Source organism: Pygocentrus nattereri, chromosome 24 (assembly GCF_015220715.1).
Source record: "Pygocentrus nattereri isolate fPygNat1 chromosome 24, fPygNat1.pri, whole genome shotgun sequence".
Classification (NCBI taxonomy): domain Eukaryota; kingdom Metazoa; phylum Chordata; class Actinopteri; order Characiformes; family Serrasalmidae; genus Pygocentrus; species Pygocentrus nattereri.
The window spans coordinates 26568855-26593882 of NC_051234.1; the positions used below are offsets into that span (position 1 = coordinate 26568855).

Here is a 25028-nt window from a genome sequence, read left to right on the forward strand (position 1 = left end):
CATTCATTTTGGACTCGATTGGGAGCACCCTCTAGTGTTTGAGAAACCTGGAAGACATAACACAGTGGTAATTCTCCTCTCTACAAGTTCTCTGGTAGTAGTGTTTACTCTATACTGACCGGACACATGCTTTTTTTTGGGAATTTGGCAACAACAACAAACAGGTGTAATGTATGAAATTGCAAAAAGCGTCCTGTGCTCCTCATAGAACAACAGGCAAACAGTGGCGTAGGTAGGCTAGTGAAAGTATCGTGTAGTATTGCGTCACCTCATGCAGGAGCTGAAATTTTATAGACTCGTTTACATATTGCATTAACATGTGTTTTCAGTGATCGGATCACAGTGTGGGATTTAGCTTGACAACATGAAAAGCCAGGTATAAACACCCCTAGGACTCATAGCGAGCGGGAGATGATCGGATCAATTAGATTTCGGTGGATTAGAAGGAGCATGGCCCTCTTCAAAAATATAAGGTTATATAAGCTTTTATAACATTACATTCATATAATATTTACAGACAGATATCCAACTCTAAATACGGTCTATTAAATCTGACGACATGAGTGACAAAATAATAGGGAAAAATCTCAGGCATACTGACGTTATGGGACATCGTAGCTTGTTTCTGTAAAGTAAGTAATGATATTTTTTTATTAATGATAAGTTCGGTGTAACTCAGATTCATTTTTCCTTGTTTGCTTCTGCTGCAGAAATAAAATTTAAGGTTGAGTTCACCTGCAGATTTGTTGTGCCTGTCCAAAAATGGCAGTGCTGCAGTAGTAATTTAGCAATTAGTAACTTCAGTGATTTCGGAACTCCATTAAAAGCCGCAGAATTTCATCGCAGCTACTTTAACTGTGTTCTGACAAACTCAGTCAGCTTTACTGCATTCTGGCACTGCAGGTATTGAAAGTGGCTCTTGGAACGGTTTCCCTTTTACACTTAGTTCCATAGGCGTTTAAATGGCTGGTTAAAGTCTGAAAACAAGCCTCACTGCTGGAGGTTGTGGGTAATGTCTGTTTATGTCAGTGCCATAGTAGAATATAATAGGATAAAATAGCCTTCACAAAAGAATGAATTGGTTGAGGCTCAGTATGGCTAATATCACTGTGTTAGAATATGTCTGGACGGGCTCTGATATCGATCATTCAGATCAGATCAAGGCCTCCTTGAGCCTCAGTCAGATGGACCTGCAAATCTGGCTTTGGTTGTGTGTTTTGTTTACAGTGAAATCTTAGAAAACATTGACTTGCTTTATTGTGATGGTGCAGAAGTATGTTCTGAATTCTGGTCTGTCCGTATGGCGGGTTTTGTGCAGCTTTGGCTAAATGTTGTGTGTGGCCCAGGTTTTTATCAGTGTGCTGTTCGCAATGGTTGGTAGCACCTCTCTCTCTCTCTCTCTCTCTCTCTCTCTCTCTCTCTGCAGCTGCCATTGTTTGGCCATTCATTCCAACAAAGGAGAAAAGTGCAAATGCACTGAATACTCTTCTTAACTATTCTTTCACAAATACTGCCATTGTTACGCTCTCTCTTTCTCTCTCTCTCTCTCTCTCTTTCTCTCTCTCTCGTTCAGTCACTCTAGATCTTTCTTCTTTCTTTTTGTCTCCTCTTGCCTCATCATCCATTTTTTTGTCTTCCTTGCTTTTTCTAATTCACTATCTTTTACATTTTCTCTTTTCTTTCTTCCTTTTTTCCTTCTCTCTTTTTCTTTTGCTCACTCACTCTTTTCTTTTCTTGTCTTTATTTCTTTGCTTTTCTTTCTTTCCCTTTCTCTTGCTCTTTTCTCTTTCTCTTTTCTAACTCCCTATTTCTCTCCTCCTCTCTTTCACTGATTATTTCTCTTGCCAGCTACTCTCTTTTTTTCTTCCTTTCTTTCTTGTAACCCGTCTCTCTATTTCTGTCTCTTTTACATTTTATTTCTGTCTTTCTTTTTTCTTCCTCTCTCTCTCTCTCTCTCTCTCTCTCTCTCTGCAGTTTATGTCATCATCTGTCCCCCTCTCTCTCTTCATGTCAGGTTTCTAAATGATGTTTTTTTCATTGACTTGCTTGTTGCAGGTAGCCAGGCTTCTTCTTAGCCCGGTCCGGTGTTTTTGGGCTGTAAGAGAAACGTATTGATTCTGTACGAGGTGATAGCTAAATGTTCATGAGTCACAAAAAATGCTGCCTCTGTTTCCTGCAGCTAGTATCAAGCTGCAGCATGTTTATGAGGGGAAGACTGGACATTTCCACTGTGATGTAACATCTGTTGTAGTAATTTAGGGAGTTCTCAAGTCCGAGTTACCATTTTAAGCTGCTGTGGCTGAAGTAGATTTTTTGTCATTTGCAGAACCTTCTTCCAGACAGGTTTGACCTACTCTAGACACGTAACTGTTTGTATAACAGGACAGCCTTGTCAGCACTGATGAGCATTTCTAGACGACAGTTTATTGGCTTTTTTGTGATATTCTCAACTTGACCAAAAACATGTTAGAAGGGGTTTGCTGCATGTACAATTAAATATAGTTTCTAAGTTGGAGAGGCTTATTGATCTTATTTCTGCTTAGATAACTAATCTGGAACAAAGCACTTTTTGCACAAGCCATTGTCCAGTCAAAAACAGTGAAGTAAGCAGTTCATGTTGTGGAATAGTGCAGATTTTGCAGACAGTGGAAAAAAGTTCAGGGCTTGGGAGCAGCACATTGCTGGATGAAGGGCACAGTAGGAGCAGTTGAGCAAGACAGTGAGTGCTTACTTATTCACAGCCACCATCAACACTGCCTTGCCTTGCAAGTTGTAGTTGTTAGTGGACAAGATTTCAACAAGCTAGTCCCACTGTCACCTGCACCTGCTCTCAGACTGCAGGTGCTCAGCTTGGTCAGCCTATTGACCACAGACTCTGACCTAGCATCACCCCTGCATCACACCAGATTTCTTTGAAGTGTTATTGTTGGAATTTACAGTAAGTATTATTGAACATGGAAGTTGCAGCCTATTAATTTCAGTGAGATTTGCTCAGTGACACCCCAGAAGTACCAGATGCATCTTGGATGCCACCATCTTTGCTTCATGGGGACTTTTTGCTTCCACTACAATTTCAGTCAGTAACAGAATTTTCACAGGACTGATTATGTTGGCTGGAAGCAGCATCTTCAGCTCTGTGGTTGTGGCAATAGCCAATCGTAGGGACATGAACCATGTTCTGTGCTTCTGTATTAGCAATGATGAGACAAGGACAAAATTAACTGTTTTTAATGGTTTAAGTAACTCAAAAAAACATACATTTGGGGTGGCTGATATCCTTATGGTATGAGAGGAGAAAAAGCAGCCAAAAGGTATTTTTATGCCCTAGGGACAGGGGTGGTTTGAGTGCTGAGCTCAGACCTACTTTTAGATTGTCTTAAGTGAAGTCTTATGTCTTATATATCGCTGCTGTGGGAATAAAACCTTGTATCTCCAAATTGCTAACTTTACAGGAGAAGGAAAAAACCTACATTACTTTCAATGTAAGTCAGTGGAACCAGATTTTTTTACAAGTCATTTTGGACAGTTACTTTTGGTCCATTCATCATGAAATTTACATGTAATATAAAGAGCAACAGACTTTTTCAAATTAAGTCAAAAACTGAAAATTGACGAAAATGGAGATACGGGGTTCTGTGCCGACAACAGCAATATATATAAATATATGTGTGTGTGTGTGTGTGTGTGTGTGTGTGTGTGTGTGTGTGTGTGTGTGTATATATATATATATATATATATAAAAATAACTTTACAGGAGAAGGAAAAAACATTATTTCACTTTCAATGTAAGTCAATGGGACCAGAATTTTTCCCATGTCATTTTGGGTCATTTTTTTAGGCCGTTCATCATAAAATTTGCAAACAATGTAAAGAGTAACAGATACTTTCAAATTATGTCAAAAACTGAAAAATGGAGATACAAGGTTTTCTTCCAACAGCAACGATATATACACACTGTATTGCCAAAAGTATTTGCTCGTCTGCCTTCACACGCATATGAACTTGAGTGACATCCCATTCTTAATCCATAAGGTTTAATATGATGTCGGCCCACCCTTGGCAGCTAAAACAGCTTCCACTTTTCTGGGAAGGCTTTCCGCAAGGGTTAGGAGTGTGTTTATGGGAATTTTTGACCGTTCTTCCAGAAACACATTTGTGAGGTCAGACACTGATGTTGGACAAGAAGGCCTGGCTCACAGTCTCCGCTCTAATTCATCCCAAAGGTGTTCTATTGGTTTGAGGTCAGGACTCTGTGCAGGCCAGTCAAGTTGTTCCACACCAAACTCGCTCATCCATGTATTTATGGACCTTGCTTTGTGCACTGGTGCGCAGTCATGTTGGAACAGGAAGGGGCTGTGCCCAAACTGTTCCTGAAAAGTTGGGAGCATGAAATTGTCCAAAATCTCTTGGTGCTGAAGCATTATGAGTTCCTTTCACTGGAACTAAGGGGCCAAGCCCAGCTCCTGAAAGGCAACCCACACCATAATCCCCCCTCCACCAAACTTTACACTTGGCACAATGCAGCCAGACAAGTACCGGTCTCCTGGCAACCACCAAACCCAAATTCGTCCATCAGATTGCCAGACGGAGAAGTGTCATTCGTCACTCCAGAGAACATGTCTCCACTGCTCTAGAGTCCAGTGGCAGCGCTTTACACTACTGCATTCGATGCTTTGCATTGCCCTTGGTGATGTGCGGCTTGGATGCAGCTGCTCGGCCATGGAAACCCATTCCATGAAGCTCTCTATGCTGTTCTTGCTGTTATCTGAAGGACCACATGAAGTTTGGAGGTTTGTAGCGATTGACTCTACAGAAAGTTGGCGACTTCTGCACATTATGCGCCTCAGCAACCACTGACCCTGCTCTGTCATTTTATGTGGCTGACCACTTTGTGGCTGAGTTGCTGTCATTCCCAATCACTTCCACTTTGTTATAAGTCAATATGAATAGAAATAATAAGCCATTATATATAAAAATCTAAAATAATATACTCTTTCAAATAATATTTTTAAAAGAGTCAGATCGGCCAATACTCATGGTTTCAGTATCAGTGGCACAGCAAAAGGCATAGTTTGACTAGGGCATGTGCTTCAGGTTTCACATCGTGACTGTTGAGTTTGACTAGGCCACAAGATGAGGACTTTGTACTTTGACAGTAGAGTTTTGCTAGGCCGTGGGGACTTTGTACTTTGACAGTAGAGTTGGGCCGTGGGGACTTTGTACTTTGACAGTAGAGTTTGGCTAGGCTGTGGGGACTTTGTACTTTGACAGTAGAGTTTTGCTAGGCTGTGGGGACTTTGTACTTTGACAGTAGAGTTGGGCCGTGGGGACTTTGTACTTTGACAGTAGAGTTTGGCTAGGCTGTGGGGACTTTGTACTTTGACAGTAGAGTTTTGCTAGGCCGTGGGGACTTTGTACTTTGACAGTAGAGTTTGGCTAGGCCGTGGGGACTTTGTACTTTGACAGTAGATTATGGCTAGGCCATGGGGACTTTGTACTTTGACAGTAGAGTTGGGCCGTGGGGACTTTGTACTTTGACAGTAGATTTTGGCTAGGCCGTGAGGACTTTGTACTTTGACAGTAGAGTTTTGCTAGGCCGTGAGGACTTTGTACTTTGACAGTAGAGTTTGGCTAGGCCGTGGGGACTTTGTACTTTGACAGTAGAGTTTGGCTAGGCCGTGGGGACTTTGTACTTTGACAGTAGAGTTTGGCTAGGCCGTGGGGACTTTGTACTTTGACAGTAGAGTTTTGCTAGGCCGTGAGGACTTTGTACATTGACAGTAGAGTTTGGCTAGGCCGTGGGGACTTTGTACTTTGACAGTAGAGTTTTGCTAGGCCGTGGGGACTTTGTACTTTGACAGTAGATTTGGGCCGTGGGGACTTTGTACTTTGACAGTAGATTTTGGCTAGGCCGTGAGGACTTTGTACTTTGACAGTAGAGTTTTGCTAGGACGTGGGGACTTTGTACTTTGACAGTAGAGTTTGGCTAGGCCGTGGGGACTTTGTACTTTGACAGTAGAGTTTGGCTAGGCCGTAGGGGACTTTGTACTTTGACAGTAGAGTTGGGCCGTGGGGACTTTGTACTTTGACAGTAGATTTTGGCTAGGCCGTGAGGACTTTGTACTTTGACAGTAGAGTTTTGCTAGGACGTGAGGACTTTGTACTTTGACAGTAGAGTTTGGCTAGGCCGTGGGGACTTTGTACTTTGACAGTAGAGTTTGGCTAGGCCGTGGGGACTTTGTACTTTGACAGTAGAGTTTTGCTAGGCCGTGGGGACTTTGTACTTTGACAGTAGAGTTGGGCCGTGGGGACTTTGTACTTTGACAGTAGAGTTTGGCTAGGCCGTGGGGACTTTGTACTTTGACAGTAGAGTTTTGCTAGGCCGTGAGGACTTTGTACTTTGACAGTAGAGTTGGGCCGTGGGGACTTTGTACTTTGACAGTAGAGTTTGGCTAGGCCGTGGGGACTTTGTACTTTGACAGTAGAGTTTTGCTAGGCCGTGAGGACTTTGTACTTTGACAGTAGAGTTTGGCTAGGCCGTGGGGACTTTGTACTTTGACAGTAGAGTTTGGCTAGGCCGTGGGGACTTTGTACTTTGACAGTAGAGTTTTGCTAGGCCGTGGGGACTTTGTACTTTGACAGTAGAGTTGGGCCGTGGGGACTTTGTACTTTGACAGTAGAGTTTGGCTAGGCCGTGGGGACTTTGTACTTTGACAGTAGAGTTTTGCTAGGCCGTGAGGACTTTGTACTTTGACAGTAGAGTTTGGCTAGGCCGTGGGGACTTTGTACTTTGATAGTAGAGTTTGGCTAGGCTGTGAGGACTTTGTACTTTGACAGTAGAGTTTGGCTAGGCCGTGAGGACTTTGTACTTTGACAGTAGAGTTGGGCCGTAGGGGACTTTGTACTTTGACAGTAGAGTTTGGCTAGGCCGTGGGGACTTTGTACTTTGACAGTAGAGTTTTGCTAGGCCGTGAGGACTTTGTACTTTGACAGTAGAGTTTGGCTAGGCCGTGGGGACTTTGTACTTTGACAGTAGAGTTTTGCTAGGCCGTGGGGACTTTGTACTTTGACAGTAGAGTTGGGCCGTGGGGACTTTGTACTTTGACAGTAGAGTTTGGCTAGGCCGTGGGGACTTTGTACTTTGACAGTAGAGTTTTGCTAGGCCGTGAGGACTTTGTACTTTGACAGTAGAGTTTGGCTAGGCCGTGGGGACTTTGTACTTTGACAGTAGAGTTTGGCTAGGCCGTGGGGACTTTGTACTTTGATAGTAGATTTTGGCTAGGCTGTGAGGACTTTGTACTTTGATAGTAGATTTTGGCTAGGCTGTGAGGACTTTGTACTTTGACAGTAGAGTTTGGCTAGGCCGTGAGGACTTTGTACTTTGACAGTAGAGTTTGGCTAGGCCGTGGGGACTTTGTACTTTGACAGTAGAGTTTTGCTAGGCCGTGGGGACTTTGTACTTTGACAGTAGAGTTGGGCCGTGGGGACTTTGTACTTTGACAGTAGAGTTTGGCTAGGCCGTGGGGACTTTGTACTTTGACAGTAGAGTTTTGCTAGGCCGTGAGGACTTTGTACTTTGACAGTAGAGTTTGGCTAGGCCGTGGGGACTTTGTACTTTGACAGTAGAGTTTGGCTAGGCCGTGGGGACTTTGTACTTTGATAGTAGATTTTGGCTAGGCTGTGAGGACTTTGTACTTTGATAGTAGATTTTGGCTAGGCTGTGAGGACTTTGTACTTTGACAGTAGAGTTTGGCTAGGCCGTGAGGACTTTGTACTTTGACAGTAGAGTTGGGCCGTAGGGGACTTTGCTCATGGTAGCAGAGTTTGACTTGGCCTCGCTCCAAGGACTTTGCACCATGAAAGGCAGAGTTTGATTAGGCTATGAGCCGTTGTCTTCGCACTGTAACAGAAGAGTTTGACTAAGCTATGAGCCTAAAACCTTACGGTATGACAGTGGAGCTTGACTTGATTATTATTAATATTTCAGTGTTTAATTTTCACTTAAATGTGCAAATTGCTCCTTTTTATCTGGGAAAGTGAATGTAGTGTAAAACATATTTAAGGTACTTCAGAGGACAAAATTGTAAAGCTACTGATCTCCCTGCTGTTGTTTTGTCATTAGTCTGGAGTGTTTCTCTTATGAACAGACCAGTGACCCTCCTTCTCTTTAACAGTGCTTGTTACTGAAAAACACAAAAACAAAAGTCGGACCTTCTGTCTCTAGCTTTGGGAGTGATGCAAATAACTTCCCAACATCTCTGACAATCCAGCACCCCAGCTGTCCTGAGCTCAAGATTGTCTTTTTGTTTTGTTTTTTCGCACTCTCTTTGAATTTTATGAAATTTGCGAAGTAAGTTGTGTTTTGGGGTCTGGAGGAAGAGGCGCAGTAATTAGCGTGTTTGGAATGCTGGCAGATAAGCTGCGACTTTTCTCACCGTTCTGAGCGACGACAGCTGCTCAACCATCTGACCATGATGCCAGGCCTTTCGCTAATGCAGGGGTTCATGCACTGGTCATGAAAAAGTGATTAAAGCAGGAGTTCACATACTTCTGTTCCACCCACAGACACTAACCCTAAATTCTGCTCCTCTTACTGATCTACCAAACTCTTTAATGTTTTTGATGTTAATGAATGTTGTTGAAAGCGATAGAAGCAGCTGACAGATTTGGATGATTAGAGAAGGCTAGCTGAGTCCAGATAGCATGATTTTATTTTACTCCAACCTTCTATTTCCAACGTTTTATGTCTGTTCCAACAAAGCAGGATCTCAAAGGTTCAATTCTTTAAAGACGGGAACCAACTTATTAAACAGTTAGAATCAGGTGTGTTCCAGCTTAGCTGGATTGAAAACCTGCAGCAACAACATCTCTTTGTGGATGAGATTGGACACCCCTGACCTGCCTTGTATTTCCTCTAACTGGTCACTTTATTAGAAACAATTACCTTCTGCTTCCACTTACTGGCCACTTTATTTGTTTGTCACATTCATCATTGATCAGTTTCTCATTACAGAGCCAGTGTTGACCACATATTACCATTGGTGGTCAACCATTCCCAACACAACAGTGTCACTGATACGGCGATGTGTCAGGCTTGGTCACCAGTCAATGCGAGTGTGTGAGACAGACTTGGTGTGTGAGTGCTCATGTTTTTGCTGCTAGTTTGAGAGTGGTCCATCACTGTTGTAGCATTGTGGTCAGACTACAAAAGGCTAGGTGATTATTAGCAAAAACTATACACTAGCAGTGTGCACACAACATGTTGCTAATAAAATGGCCACTGAGTGGACCATTCAGTAATTTCATCGTCTGTTCTACTGTTTGATTTCTGTATTTTTTCTTTTCACATCTCTCATCTGCCCACTGACAGACATGTTGGAAGCAAGCAGTGTTGAGACAAAGAAGCTGCCTTCTAATTAAATCTGCACTCCTGTTTGTTTTTCAGAGCAAGTGGCAAAGTAACAGACATTTCTATTTTTAGCCTGGAGTGAAATGTATTTTACCATCACGGTTTATGTTCTTAATGAGTATGAGTTATCTCCCTAAGAAGCAGTCACTAATAGAGAGAATGTGTTGAATGTATTATCATATTTGGAGAAAATTGCAGTATTGAAGCAGGCTTGTCTTTATGTTGTCCTTTGATAGACCCAGTTTAGCACTTTTTAACATGATTAAAATACTAAATATACATTCATTGCTACAAATGTTTGTGAGTCTTTTATGCCTGAAACAGCTTATATGTTCCTGTAGATGTTTGGGTGAAAAATACGCAAATTCCCCTTATCCTAAATGTCAGTCTCCCAAGACATGTTTGGTGTGTGGCGTTTACTGCTTTAGTTTTTCACTAGAGCTATACCTTGATGACACTCATACACAGCCTTTTAGCACTGTGTAAACTGCATACTGACTGGGCCAGTGGGGCCGTTGCCCCTCACAAGGCTTAACATGGCTCAAATACTTTGAAATCATGATTTATTGCCTCAAAATATTGATTTAGTATCTCAGAGAAACTACTTAGTTTGTCAAAATATTGACTTAATATCTTAACCGATGGCTACATTTCTTGAAATACTGATTTAATATCCGAAATAATTATTTTGAGTTCGTATGTTCAAATACGTTTTTACATTTTTAAGATGTAAGTAAATATTGTTGCACAGATAAATGCACTTAATGCCAGTATTTCATGGGTAAAACATGGGGAATGTCTGGGCCAAGGTTCTTTCAGTGGTCACTCATCTGCTACATTCTGAGTTAATGTTAGTCCAGGTTGTTATTGAGGTAGTGGAAGTTAGAGACAATATGTGAGGAGCTATCTTAGTGTTATTGTGGCCTTTAGCCTTGATTTAGCCCACTAGTTTGGCTAGTGTGTCCACAAGCCCCATCTGCAGTGCGCCTCCATCAGTCAGCTGTGTCACGCAGCAGTGGGGTCTCGTGGCCCTATACTTCAACCAAGCTGTAAAAAACGCTTGACGCTGCGTTAATGTTACGCAAATATATGACTTGAGAAATTGTGAAACGTGAAGTAAATAAACATTTAAAAGCTGTTGGGAGCTTACATGTACACACCACGATTAAATCTACATATTGTTCAGTTCTGTTTTTCCATGTATTCCATCTATTTTCCATTGATAGATATGACTCTTCTTATTAATTATGTAATAAAATGACTAATTATATATAGCAAATAATATATAATCCTTCAAGTAGATGACATTCAGTCAAGTTGAGTATGTTACTGTTAGTGATACAGAACATATTTTACAAAACTGAAATATTCAAAAAATGTAATTATATAAATATCAGGATTTATAGGTTAGTTAGATAAAGTTACTAACATTGTCAGAACTTGTTATTAGCTGATACCTAAGGATTGGGCATTGGTATTGGATGAAAAAAGAAAGAATATTGGTGCATCCCTATTAAGTCATGCAATATAGCTAAAAAAGTAAGTTAGTAAAGTGTTTTGAGCAAACTTTAGTTATTTTTCTCCATATTGTCAGCATCAGTAACCACATAAGCTTCCGTAACTTACCTGCATTAACCTCATAGCTTCAGCTAAAAACCTAAGACACCAAATATGTCTGAGATGATCAAACACATTTGGTGAACTATTCCTTTAATAAACAGGGTTTAGTGTTGCTTACACAGTGTTTCTGATGCTCTTCACTCGGTTTCATCAGCACTGCCAGGATGGAGTAACACAGAGCTGTGAAGTAATGAGTCATCCTCACTCTCTCTATCACTCTGACGTTGATGTGAGGCTTCAGTCGTGGATCCATGTGTGGTTGGAATTTAATTAAAATGATAACAACCTGCCGTGAGTCAACAGCTCTCACAGAGTCGTCACTCAAACAGCTGGATTTCTTCCCTTGTTCAGCGTTTGTAAAAGCAGGGCCTGTTTAATGCTTCTCTCTAATCTTTCATCAACATCAGCCAGACCAGTGAATTCTGAACTGTTTGTTGTGTTGCCATGATTGCACCATTCATGTTTACTCCCTGAGAGTTGGACTCCTTTTTGTAAAATGCCTGGTAGTTACATGCAGTAGAGCAGTGATTCCAAAGTCAAGTCCTGAAGTACCCTGGCCCTGCATCTGTTGCACCTGACCAATCAGCTCAGTAACAAGCCTTTCATGAGTCGAAATTCCCAGCAAGGAAATGGAAACCAAAATGGAATTGGAAAAAAAAAACAATTAAATATCCAAATGTAAAGATTATAAAGATTATGTTATGATCAGTTTTAAGTCAAGGCTCAAACTTAGATAATATTAAGCTAAATTTATACAAAATCATCTTATAGTTTACCTTCAAACCCAACCCCCTAAATTTACGCTTGTGAAAATAATACTTAACATTTTTCAAAAGTTTCCATTTAATGATCCTTTTTATTTCTTTTAAAGAGAAGTTGAAAGTCTTTCTTGTCACTACTGAAACTCAGTTTTAGAGCATAGGCGCAGCCTTATTTTAGAGCAGCAAGTGAGACTGTAGCCCTGGCCTTCATGGCCACAGGGGGAGCAATTAGATGGCATTATTTTAATAATACCTAAGGATTGGGCATTGGTATTGGATGAAAAAAGAAAGAATATTGGTGCATCCCTATTAAGTCATGCAACATAGTTAAAAAAGTAAGTTAGTAAAGTGTTTTGAGCAAACTTTAGTTAGTCCATATTGTCAGCATCAGTAACCACATAAGCTTCCGTTACTTATCTGCATTAACCTCATAGCTTCAGCTAAAAACCTAAGACACCAAATATGTCTGAGATGATCAAACACATGTATGTCCTAAAATTAGAAGATAAGCGTGTAGCGTTAAGAATTGTCACTACGCAGTCACATGTTCTGCAATTTAAAAGGTTTTTTGATTTTAATGAAAAATGTTATGAGCCATATCAAAAAGTCTTGTACAACCAGCACAATAAAAACAGCATTTAAATTCATCTGACCTCCAGATCGTTATTAAAGAAAGAAATACAGTTCAACTAAAGGACTTACAAACCAAATGGATATTGTATTTTATCTTTACTGTGAAAAATGGTTAAGGCCTAGTCATGCTAGCTTTTTGCCAAGTTTTGCTAGTGTAATTATCAGTGAATAGTCGTGAACAGGGCAGTGAGAAGTTTTGCTCTGTACATTTTCAGAACAAGTACATTTTGCGATTCCTTACATTGATGAACTTGATGCATGTTCCCGTGGTTGACCTATAGCACAACTACTCTGACTTCTGAACAGGCAGAGCTTCATATAACCACACTGTCTTGGTCAGTCTAGCCTGACACTATCTCCGTGTTTCTCTCTGTGCAGGGGTGCTGTGGAACCTGTCCTCGTGTGACGCTTTGAAGATGCCCATCATTCAGGATGCTCTGGCTGTTCTGACCAACACGGTCATCATCCCTCTGTCTGCCTGGGATGTCTCTCCTCACCAGGAAGATCGCAAGCTGCAGATGCACACATCCCAGGTCCTCCGCAATGCCACTGGTTGCCTGAGGTAAGTGTGCTTAAGTGTGCTTTTTTGGCAAGTGTTTTTGTTTTGTTTTGCTTGTTTCTTTGTTTTTTACTGTGGGATAATTAGAAAATTCTTTATCCTTTCTTTTGTGATATAACCTGAGACTTTACATTCATTCATTTTACATTTGTACTTTAAACACTTTCACTTATATCAAGTTATTAATTCATAGCAGTATTAATGTCATTCATTGTATTATTTATTTAAGTACTTATGAACAATACTACGGCTCTGTCAGTGAGGATGAAATACCTCCTTCTGACCTATAGATGGCAGTAGCCACGAAAGGCCTGTACATCTTTAGCGCGGTGTTTGCTACACTTTTGCCAGGAGATACAAGCGTTATCTATTATGAGGCAATTGCGATACTAAGATGCATTATTTGTGAATTTGTGTCATTTAGTACTGTTCAAAAGTCACACACCACCCTTTGTTGAATTTCCAGTCAAAATAGCGATTCTTCAGAAGATATTACTAAGGAGATGAGATATATGATAATCTATGCGCATGAAGAGGAAAAACAAGGGAGAATAAGTGAAAAAAGTTTCTAAAATTAGTTGGGGAAAAAAAAACAGAAAAATAGAGAGAGAGTGAAATAGAGAAAATGGGACTCCTAACAACTGTGCAAAACCTGGTAGACACCAGAACTGTCCCCATCAAATAAACAGTACTTAAAGCTTTCATCTGTGAAAGAGAAAATCAAGCTCCACTCCTGTTTCAGATCTGAAAAATCCACAGGTGTTTGTGTCCATCCTTTCATTGCAAGAAGACAATTCGGCAGTATGGGTCTGAAAGGATGTGTAGCAGCTAAGAAGACGTTGCTGAGAGAAAAAGAAGAAAATTTCCAAACCAAACAAAGAAGGTGATGGTGTTCTCAGAACGATCGACTGACCACCCAGACCTCAGCATCACTGAATATGTTTGAGATTACTTTGAATGTGAGAAGCAGAAAGTGTAAGCAACTTCTAAGACTGAACTTTGTAAGTGTGGAAAAATATCTCTTTGAAAAAACTGAAAGCAAGACTTAGGAATGAATGGAGGCTATAATAAAAGCAAAGAGTGGACACACTCAATATGATATTGTATTTAGTAGTTTAGGCTTCTTTGTACCTATTTGCCTTTTTCACTAAATAAATGAAGGGTGACTTGAAGGTCTGTGACTTTTGCCCAGTACTCTGCATCTCACACTATCATGTATCTCACAGTATAGTGTATTGTGAACTACTTGGCAATACACCTGCCCTGGCATATCTGTGTCATTATCCTTGTGCTAGAACATGTTTTAATGCTTTTAATCTGGTGTGGTCATTGCAAAACATCACTTGAGTCAAGATCAGTCCTTGTAGGACATGCATACTCTGGCACCTTAAATTTGTCATCTTTTTATAACATTGTAAAAGTATAAAATGAATGTCAATTTCACCACCTCAGCATGATCAGGCTGTTTTACTGAACAGCTGTCATTTTATGATGAAAATCCTAATACCAAGCCAAAGCCATGCAGTTATGTGCTTTCGCTGTCATTTCTAAAGCAGTCCACTTCTGCAGAGACAGAATGGCTGCATTTTATCTCTGGAGCGCAGTCTGGCACGGCAGCATGAGAAAGATCAGTCCTTTGATAAAGGTGAAAAAGACAAAATGAGGGGCCAATTTACCTGGCTTGGTTTGGCTGCTCTCTGCTGTTTCACCTGTTCTTAACTCAGCAGCTGGGGTCCCCACAGTTTTCAGCCCAGAGAATGTGAGAGAGTTGATCTTTTCTGCATGTTTTCCTTCCTACAAGCAGGTAAAGAATAGATAGATGATAGATGCTGGAGGATAAATGATAGATGGTGGAAGCCTGTTTCTTAACTGAGGAGAACAACAGGCATATGTATGAACACTAGCACCTGAACGGTGCTCATGCATGACCAGCAACAGTATTAGGGTAGTTGCTCACAAACAGCCGTCCACTACAAATGACTAGTTACTTCTCTCAGTCTGATTATTTATTAAGTCCTGGAAAAAGCAATCACCATACTCACTACTTGACTTCTAAGATACAATTTGGAAAAAACAAGGGATCCAATCCAATAGCCATTAGGAAACAACTAGGAAAGTAGCCATTGGAGACAATAACTAAAATAGTTGGCTTGAAATCTTTTAGAATAAATGGAACATTTACAGAGCTTTTTCTGAATGAAAATCAAGTTGAATGAGGTTAGAGCTCTCTCTTTTACAGCACAAGCATCTTTATCCATCGGTTTTCATGTTAGCATGATTAGATGCTTCGACAGATTGCTCAGAGAGTTCATGATGCTTCCTACGCCTGCTCTTCGCTGCTCACATTCACAGGGGAAGCAACACAGTCAGCTGGCTCAGTACACAGAAGTGTGTTTTAAATGCATTGTGCATAATTAGTATTGCTAGAAACATATGAGTAGCACAGGTAAACATATTATTAAGTCTGTATTGGAAGTATGATTCTAGTAATTAGGTTGGCTTGACAAATCTAACCTACTGTTTTTCTTTATCTTTTTAGTTTTATTATTATATTACCCTAACCTTATTATTATTACCTTCTACCTTAATCGACCTAGTAATATCCTAGCAACAGCATGGCAACTCCTTAGCAACCACCTGGGATAACATAGCAATCTCCTAGCAACACTTCAGCAATTACCTGTGATGACATATCATCACAATGCCCTAGCAGCACCTTAGCTACGATCTGGGATCACAATGACCTGACAATGCTTTAGCAACCACCTGGGATACCATAGCAGCAACCTTGCAACACCCTAGCGACCACCCGAGATATCTTAGCAACAGCATAGCAATAGCTTAGAAACTACCTGAGGTAGGAAACGTGACCTACCAGCCAAGTTCATTCACAGTCTTTCCCCTTGTACATGAAACTGTAATGCGCTGCACTAAACACTGTTTAAGAACACCGTTCAAGAACATTTAAACAGTGTTAACTTTTCATTCTGGAACATGTGAAATTGATTTCTTAGCTTCTAATTTTAGATGCTACACATAGTGGCTTGTGTTATACTCAGCTGTGCCACAGATTACTATGTCTGCAACTAACTTTGAACTGAACTACAGTTCAAACAGGTAGCCTGCCTCAAGGCACCACCTCACAAACTGCTCCCCTACATTCACTTGTAATCAGGAACTTGTGATTTGTACAGTACAAAAATGCATAGTAATGTTTCTAAGGTACATTTCTAAAATATTATAATTTATGCATGAGCCCTTTTCCTGCATGCTGAGTAAAAAATAAAAAAAAAACACAAAGAATGTGATTATTCTCTAGGGCTCAATATTACTCCAATTTAAGACTTTATTCTGTCCTGTATCCATAGCAACTGATGCTAAACTAGGTTCCGTGCAGCTTCTTGCACACCTTGGTTAGGGCTTATAAGTTCTTCAGAGGTTTGCCAAAGAAATGATCCATGTTTTGCCGCCTGTAATTAAGGGATTTTATAAATTTGTTTTAAACTTGCCTGTGTAAATTATACTTTCTCCTCTTCCTTTTTTGAGCCCTTTGGCAAATTCCCATTCAAAGAGAAGAACGCCTTTGCCAGGAGACACACGCACACGTGTGCAGGCTTCCTAGCTTTCATTCTCGCAAAGCGCAAAGCTTCCCCTCAATTCCTCCAGTAAATTACCCTTTAGAGTAAATGACACATTGTCTTGTATTCAAACAAAGGCTTCTCGGAAGGTGCACTGCGTGCAGGTAATTACCACCTTCTTTGTACAGCTTCTTGTGATGTCAGCTGCAGAAGAACCGTGACTGAAAGGGGCCTCTACTTCTAATTTGATGATTGAAGACCGCTCAGTGTATGTTAATTAAAAAACAAAATGGATTCGAAAACATGACGACAAAATAGGATGCAGCCCTCAGATAAATCTACTGTGGCTCTTTAATGCCTCATATGCTTGCAAATGCACCATAACTGGTAGTTTTAGGAGAGCACATAATTAATGAATTATAATTAATGAGTTATGAACTTTTTAAGAAGCTTAAAACAGCTTTTTCAGTTTTCCATGCCTGTATTGGGGTGCAGTCTGAAAATGTCAAACTCCAAGCTTGGTCCAGTTTTTGCGGTGGTGTCTGACTATATTGGCTGCTAGTCTGTTCGTGGATGTGTCTATAGGATAATAAATACAACTAAGGTAGCATTACTGTAATAAATAAATAAACCGTCCTAAAAGAAGCAAAGTTATAACAAAAACAGTGATCCTATCTTTATTCAACTCAAAGTGGATGCCAGTGACAAGTTTTTCCCTTTTCAGCCGGAAAAGAAACAAAGCAAAGCTGAGGTATCTAAATATCTACCATATCAGCGTTCAGCTTGTTGTCCTCCTCGTTGGAGTAAAGAATTCTCTTCATTGTAATAATGATTTAAAGACAGTTACTGCAGTTATACGACTGCAACAATGTATTCGGTTACCTAGCAGTGGCGTTAGCTGTCTGCCCTTATCTGCATTCACCAGCTAACAAACAAAGAAAGAATATTTTAAATCAGCCTGCGTCCGAAACTCCACCTGAAACAGTTGATTTCCCAAAGTTCTTCCCACCTTCCATATACATCATCAGAAGGTGGTTTTTCTGGTGAGTAAACTTGAAAATCTCACTCCAGAGACTACGTTGGCCCGTTGTGGGATTCGAGTAAGCGTGTTAACGTGGCCATAGTTACATTTTTTATGTTGGCCTTTTAGGATTTCCCCTTTAATACTTTGATGCAGTTTGAATCATGCATGTGATGATTTAGACATGCAGTTTGTTTGATGCTAATTACCAAAGTGACAGTTATAGACTACATCTCCCAGAATGCCCTGTTCTTTCCAAGCACCTCTGATCCACAGAGTGGCCAGAGCTCTGGCACGCTGCTTATCAGGATGAATGTTCATGAATGTTCCTGTACTGGCTTGTGAGTCAGGTGTGCGTAAATATGAATAAACCTCACATGCCCACTCCCACCTCTACACCCATCTGTGTACTCAGCTGTACTCAGAATCAGTTATATTCAGTAACTTATACAGGGTAGATTTGAATATTGTGAAGAGTAGAAGGTGTTTTAGATGTTCTATCCAATGTTATGTTTTGGGGACAATAAGACCTTCACTAAACAAGAAATGATACATAATAAACTATGATTAATTATAGATACATATCAACTGTACATTTCTAGTGTGCCTGCATTTTAATGATAGCACAACAAAACAGAAGGTAATAGAAGTATATTATCTGTCAAAGTTTGTAGACACCTGCTCATCCAGCTTTTCTCCTGAAATTAAGAGTATTAGTAACAGCCTCTCCTTTCATAGGAAGGCTTTACACTAGATGTTAGAACATTGTTGTGAGGATTTGATTGCACCGAGTCACAAGAGCGTTAGTGAGGTCAGGTACTGATGTTGGATGTTTACTTGTGGATTCAATCCAACTCCTCCCAAAGATATTGGATGGAGCTCCATCACTCCAGAGAACGCAATTCCACTTTTCCACAGCTGGGGGGCTTTATAGTCCTCTAGGCAGTGTTTGGAAGTGGGGATATACGGCAGGTGCAGAGCATTTAATTGGCAGTACCTTTCTATTGAGACTGTACAAGCTGAGGAAATTGTACGGAATCGTTTAGGATCCCAGAGGTTACAATTTGAAGCAAGTGCCTGACACTGTTGTGCTATTTCTTACTGTATTTTCTGGCACTGTGAATGTGTAATTTTATGTCATAATTCGCAACCAGCAAGATGTGGTTCAGGCACCAAATATCTCATTTCAGACGCTGAATATTTGTGCCTCTCAGTCGCTCTTGGTGCCGGGGAACACTCTGGTGAGCCATTGAAAAGCAGCGAAGCAGTGTTTTTGGAATTGAGCCCCGCCCCACTGGGAGTTTGACACACTTTTCTCTGTAAATCACTTCCACCAGCAGAAATCAAATTTCTAAAACCTCCTAGGTCTCCTAGGCAAGAAAAAAGCTCTTTAATAGAAACAGGTTTTCACAGCCACAAAGCAGAATCCCTCATGGCATCCCCCCAAAAACTAGGCATCATAGAGTTAGGCTCTTTCTTCATTTTCTTTCAAGCTCAAGCACCAGCCATCAAGCTTAGTGCAGGGGGAAAAACATCTATTTACTCTGTTAAATATCTCAGCAAGTGCTATAGACGATAAGAAAGCACATCATGATGGCAGAGTGCTCCATAACCAAACAGGCGCGGAGCTGCCGGCATCTATCAGCAGCCAACTTGGGGATCCTTCCTTCTCGTCTGTGTACAAGTTGGCCTTTAGCCCGAGTGCTGCTTGATTAGGGGGTTGTTTTTTCGAGGGGAGGCACCATGTTTCCTTTGATAGGAGCAGAGTACACAATCAGCCTGCGATAAGCGGAGAGAGATAGACATGGGGAGCCGAGGCCTTTGATGAATGACTCTGTCAGTGATGCAGCCCAACTGGAACGAGCTTTGTGAAGATGTGCAGGGTTTGTCAGTCATGTTGGGGAAAGAGGTCCAACTGAGCTACCTCAGCTTGTGTTCTGGTCAGTCTGTTACTGGATTAGCACTGCTGCATGTAACAAAAAACACCACTGCCTTTTCAGGACTATTTCTTGGAGTAATACTGATTTTGTACTGAATTCGTTTATTCATAACAGGCAAACTGAATTCCATGACAGTGGTTGCCAGGTTACTAGGTACATCTGCCTGAGTATTGCTGAGTGCAGGGACACTCATTGGCCATTTAATCAGAAACCCCCACCATATATGTGCACTTTTTGAAGGCTTTTGACTGTAGGTCATCTCTTGCTGTGCAGTTTTTTTTTGTTCTACCCCTCATCCAGTTACAGTTTACAGTATAAAGGTGGAAATCATATAGTAAATTGCTATACACTACCTTCATGATAGACATTGCTCAAAATAATCACATTCTGCGACACCGGTGTTTTTGACGATACATAAAATATTCCAGTACGGTTCTTTGGCCAAGCCCTAATCCAATGTAACTGACCAAACATTCACATTAGGAGGCAACAAGTTGTTAATGTTGCCCAAAGTTTGTCTCTTGTGGGTGTGATTGAAGCAGTTCTTGTTGTTACGTGTGGGCATGTACACTGTCCAGCTTCTGGCAAGAAAATGTAAAAACTGTCTACTGTCTATTTCTCCTTTGCTCAGTATGTGAACCAGCAGTGCTGATTGGCACGTCTTATTAACAAAACAACATTTAAAGAAAACGAAGGAAGAGTGAAGAGTCCTCTGTTTGTCTCTTCTACACATCTCTCATATGTCCTGCTAACACAAACATTTCATCTATAGTTTTTACATATCTTAGAAGCTAAAAAATGAGTAAGTAATTTGGCTGCCTTCAAATTTGAACAGAAACAGAACATACATTGTTTACTTAACCTACTATTTGATGTCACTGAACATTTATAACAGCTAGTTTAGTTTTATAAGTTAAATTGATTAATAGTAGATTTTCCTTCTTAAAGTCATTTCAAGCACACATGCTTTTTTCTCCTTTTCACTCACACACTCTCTTTCTCTGCTGTGCCCCCCTCTCTCTCTCTCTCTCTCTCTCTCTGAGAGGTGGGTGAAAATGCCCTGAATAAAGCCATAGATAATGAGAATGATGTATGTAAATGAGCTGGGGTGAAATATGATATGTCAATGTTATAAGGTCCGTGAAATATTCAGGCCCAGAAGCCCAGGTCAGGCGAAGCCTGTGGTGGTGTCTACTATTGGTCCTTGCAGCTTGTTGAAGCCAGTCGTTTAGATTAATGCTTCATTCTGTCATAATTAATTTGCATAAAGTTTAGAAAATCTGAACATGACTTGTTGCTTGTTGCCATGGCGCTACATCACTTGTTGCTAACTTGCAGCTACAATTGGCCTACTTCCACAGGAAATTACTGTTCGCCTGTCACTCTCTAACCTGCTGATGTGAATGCAGGGTAAATGTCAGGTTCCCCAGACAGAGATTAAGCCTACATGTTTCTTTCAGTAGAGAATCTCCATTCAGAATGCTGCTTGGACCAGGGCTAGGCTTAATCCCTGTCTGAGAAAGCCAATTCTAAGAATTATGGAATTGGTTGTCTGTCCATAAGATCACAGTGATGAATCAGGTGCTTTACATATTCATTGTGTTGCCCTGTCTAAGTGATGGTTACTGCAGATTATTAAGGCTGAAAGATGAAAGGGTTTTCTATCAAAATCACAATTTAAAAGAGTGTCGTTTTCAATTTGCAAGGGCTGCAATTAATTATAGTCTGTACTAACAACACTGTCTTAAATTTAACCTAACACAGAGCTTGTGAACCACTTATAGATGATAGCTTCAAGCTAGGAAAAGTGGATATTCTGGTCTTCATGCCAAAGTAACAAAGTGGACCTCAATTTATATAGATTAATAGCAATTTAAATAGCAGTCATAATATTGGTCAGAAAATTGCAGTTAGGTATTTTCCCCAAATTATTCATCACTTCAGATTGCAAATCTGGTTGTTTAATTAGTATTTTAAGTCCTAAGTGCGCCCAGACTTTTGATTTAAAGAATGCCGGTGCCTCTTGTTTGCTTCTTTGTCTGATCTACTATCTTTACTGCAGGTTTTTTCTTCACCACAAGTTAATTTTTGTTCACCCTGCTTTCACTGCAATTAGATTAGCGCCCCCTTGAGTAGTTAGGCAGTAATGATATTCTGGTAAATCAAAGTGGCAACAGATACAGTGTGAAAAAATCTGTTTAGAACACCTTAATAAAAATGTCAGTACTTGGAGTTTGGGTTTTCGATGGTGTCTCACAAGAGAAGATATCGTGATGAATTACCATATTGATTTTTTTGTCTCATACAAAATACAGTTTTGAATGTTTTCAGAATTGCATTATTAAAGTTGAATAGCCTTCTACCTGTAAGGCCTTGCATGTTCCCTGTGTTTGAGGGAATGCTCATCAGCCTCATGAACTATTGCTGACATGGATGAAATGCAAATTCAGATGAACTGATGGCAGGGTTCAGTCTAAATGCAAATGTGAGATGGTGGTTATAATCTGAATTATGGGCCCATCTGCTGTAGAAGACCTGGGAGTAACTCCTCAGAGCAGGTAATTGCGTTCATTAAAAGCAAGTTGCTGATGGTGGGAGAACAGCTGTGGAGGTCCATGCTGGATATACTAGGAGAAACTCTGTACGTCTCCCAGTTTCGCAGGTGTTTCCCAAATGGCCACTAGTAACCATGCTGAAATCTCCAGATACTTGTGTTAAGCTGACAGGCTTATTGGCATTCCGAACACGGAAGCTCTCATTGAGCTGAATTATCTCCATCCTGGGCAGGTAGCCTTGCTTGGATGTCACTTTGTGCCCTTTATGAAGGTCCAGAGCCTGAGGGCTTTTGGGTCTTTCGCTAAGACTCCTTCAATCCAGAACGGACTTCACTCCAAACTGAGCATCTGCCAACAAGTCAGTGCAACTGGTGTCAGTTTAAAATACTGTAGAAACTGGAATTTATTAGTTAAAACTGGACAGCAGGTGAAATGAAGTTATAAAGGAGGAGGTGGAATATGAATGGGAACGTTCAGCATGGCATCTGTTGATGAGGAAAATCCTGCATGAACCAGTTGGCTTGCTGGTAAAGCAACAAGTGGGAAAAGCTCCCCCCTGTTGGGATATGCACATGCACAGCAGCTAGAACAATGCAAAAAATATGTTTTTGTGCACTGTTAGAGCCAAACGCTATGATCTGTTTGTTTTGAAACATTGATAATGGTTTTAGTTGAGTTTATATTGTATGAATGTAAATAACTGCCTGGCGGCGTTGCCAAGATGGCTCTTGAGGGAACAGACTTACGTATAAGGACTTGGCTGCAGAAAAAATGTTACTTTTTTTTCCTCTCTTTCTTTTTTAGCTAAGTAAAAAGCGTTTGAACAAACTTTCTTTTTGTAAAAGCAACCTACACATCTTTGCAATGAATAGCAGTGTAAACTTTGTTTCTAGCATGTACGTTTTATGGCACATAGGCAAAAAAACTATTTAATTTAATTTTATGTTGTTTGAACCAGACAAGTTTTTCAATAATAAATACTCATACCTCAGGGTGTAACATGCGGACAGAATAGCAGACGCTCGTGGGTAAAACGTTATGATGTTTAATACCAGAGGTAATCGGGAAGATCCAAAGAGGGAGAAAACACAAATCGTAGTTAAAGTCCAAATTCACAACACAAAACAGTCCAGGCAGGCAAAAGTACACTAGGGCAAAACAGTAATCAAAACCGGGTCAAACTTGGCTGAAAGGTCAAAACACAAAGTAGGGCGAACGCTCAGTAATTGCATCAAACAATACCTCTCAAAGATTCTAACTAAAGTCCCAGCTTATATAGGTTGGGACTGAAGTTTGTCAGGTGCAAGTGATCAGTACTCAGGCGACGGATTGCTGACAGGTGCGGGGGAAGATCACATGATTTCCCAGAGCACTCTGGGAAATGAAGGCCGATTCCCCCGTTGACTGCGTGACACAGGGTAACAAATCCAAATCTCTTGGTGGACAAAATTTAGTCAAGTTATGACTGGTGGAAGAAATAAAAATCTGTCTTTGGCATGGTCCAGCTTGTAGATTATATACTTTACTGCACCACACTGTCTCCTTCAGAAAAGCAAGTATTCATTTTGAATCTATCCAAAAATATAATCCACATCTGTTAGTGTGAAGCTCTTTTTTTTTAAATATTCAGTGTCGTATGACTAATTAGGATGTCATGAGAAATCTCTTTAACTCATATAAAAATATGTTTAACGTTGTGCGACAGTGGAATGGATTCAGCTAGTAGCAAGTGAGGTGTCACACAGCCATGTCAGAGAACGCTGGAGTTTTATTTATTTTTCTTATTTTTATTTAATATAATTTTGTATTTTTCTGACATAAGTGTTTAACATTTATGCTAGTTTAGAAGTTAGAAGCCCCTTCCACTCAATTATATCATGTAGCAGTGAGCGATTGATACATTTTACTAGTATTATTAGTTTTGATTAGAAAATGAACAGCATTTCCACTTTTGTTTTAGCGTAGTTTTAACTCTTGTTTTTAATTGTCTATAATTGTTAGATGTTTAAGAATTTGAAACAGTATTTCAGGAACATTTATAGTGTAAATAATGGTTCCTTTGAAAATAGCATGAAATAGAATACTGTTCATACAAAATGAAAATAAAAAATGCCTAAATATCGAGTTGCTCTTAGAACCATCCTATTTTTTATTAGGAATATTACCAGAAAATGTAGGAAAATAATAATCAGACATCATAAATGTCTGATTATTAAATGAGAGTCCTTCTATTAATTACTAAGGAGATGCTTACGGTTTTCTGGCTGAGGCCGCAGCCCCCATGGTAATGCATTGGAGGGAAAGGGTTAAGAATATTTACTATATGGAAAGTATAACTAAGATTACAATGGAGATGTATTCTTGACTAAATATATCCTCAATAATCACATATTTGTGTTCAACAGCTGTCATCTAAGTGAAACAATTCCCCTCTGTGTGTATGTACGCATGTAAATCAATTTTTTTTTCTTCTGTAATGGGGAGCAAGGAGGCGGACGCATATGCGGAGATAAGCGAGATTTATTAAGGGCAAATCCAGGGTCATAGTCAAAACAGTCCAGGGTCATAGAGCCAACACGGATTGATCGGAGGGGCAGACATGACAAACAGAACATCCAACACTAAGATAACAATTCAGACAACAGTACATCCACCAATACAAGCAACACAAAGGCCAAACACAGGGCTTAAATACAACAAGGCTGATGAAGGACAGGTGGAAACAGCATCAGGGGTGGGATGAAATAAGGGGGCTGGACCAAAACAAAACGCACATGGGCTAAACCAAAACACAAAAAGCACATGGAGTGGGAGGAGCCAATTGTGACATCTCCCATTGTCTTTTCTCCTCATGTAACGGAAAACACTGCTTTACTATGAAACATTTATATTTGATTCTTTTATGTTCATGGAATCATTTGGTTATCATTTGGAATTGGTTGTGGACAGTGA

At 40.3% G+C, this 25028-nt stretch overlaps 1 protein-coding gene across 2 annotated transcripts in view; it reads left to right on the forward strand.

Moving 5' to 3' along the window:
• The window catches only part of ctnnd2a (catenin (cadherin-associated protein), delta 2a), a 570926-nt gene that overhangs the window by 427074 nt on the left and 118824 nt on the right, over positions 1 to 25028 (forward strand). For both annotated transcript variants that reach the window (XM_017716448.2, XM_037534162.1), the window contains one exon: positions 12802 to 12985. In XM_017716448.2, the coding sequence (XP_017571937.2) occupies positions 12802 to 12985 (184 nt within the window). The remainder of the gene's footprint in view (positions 1 to 12801; positions 12986 to 25028) is intronic.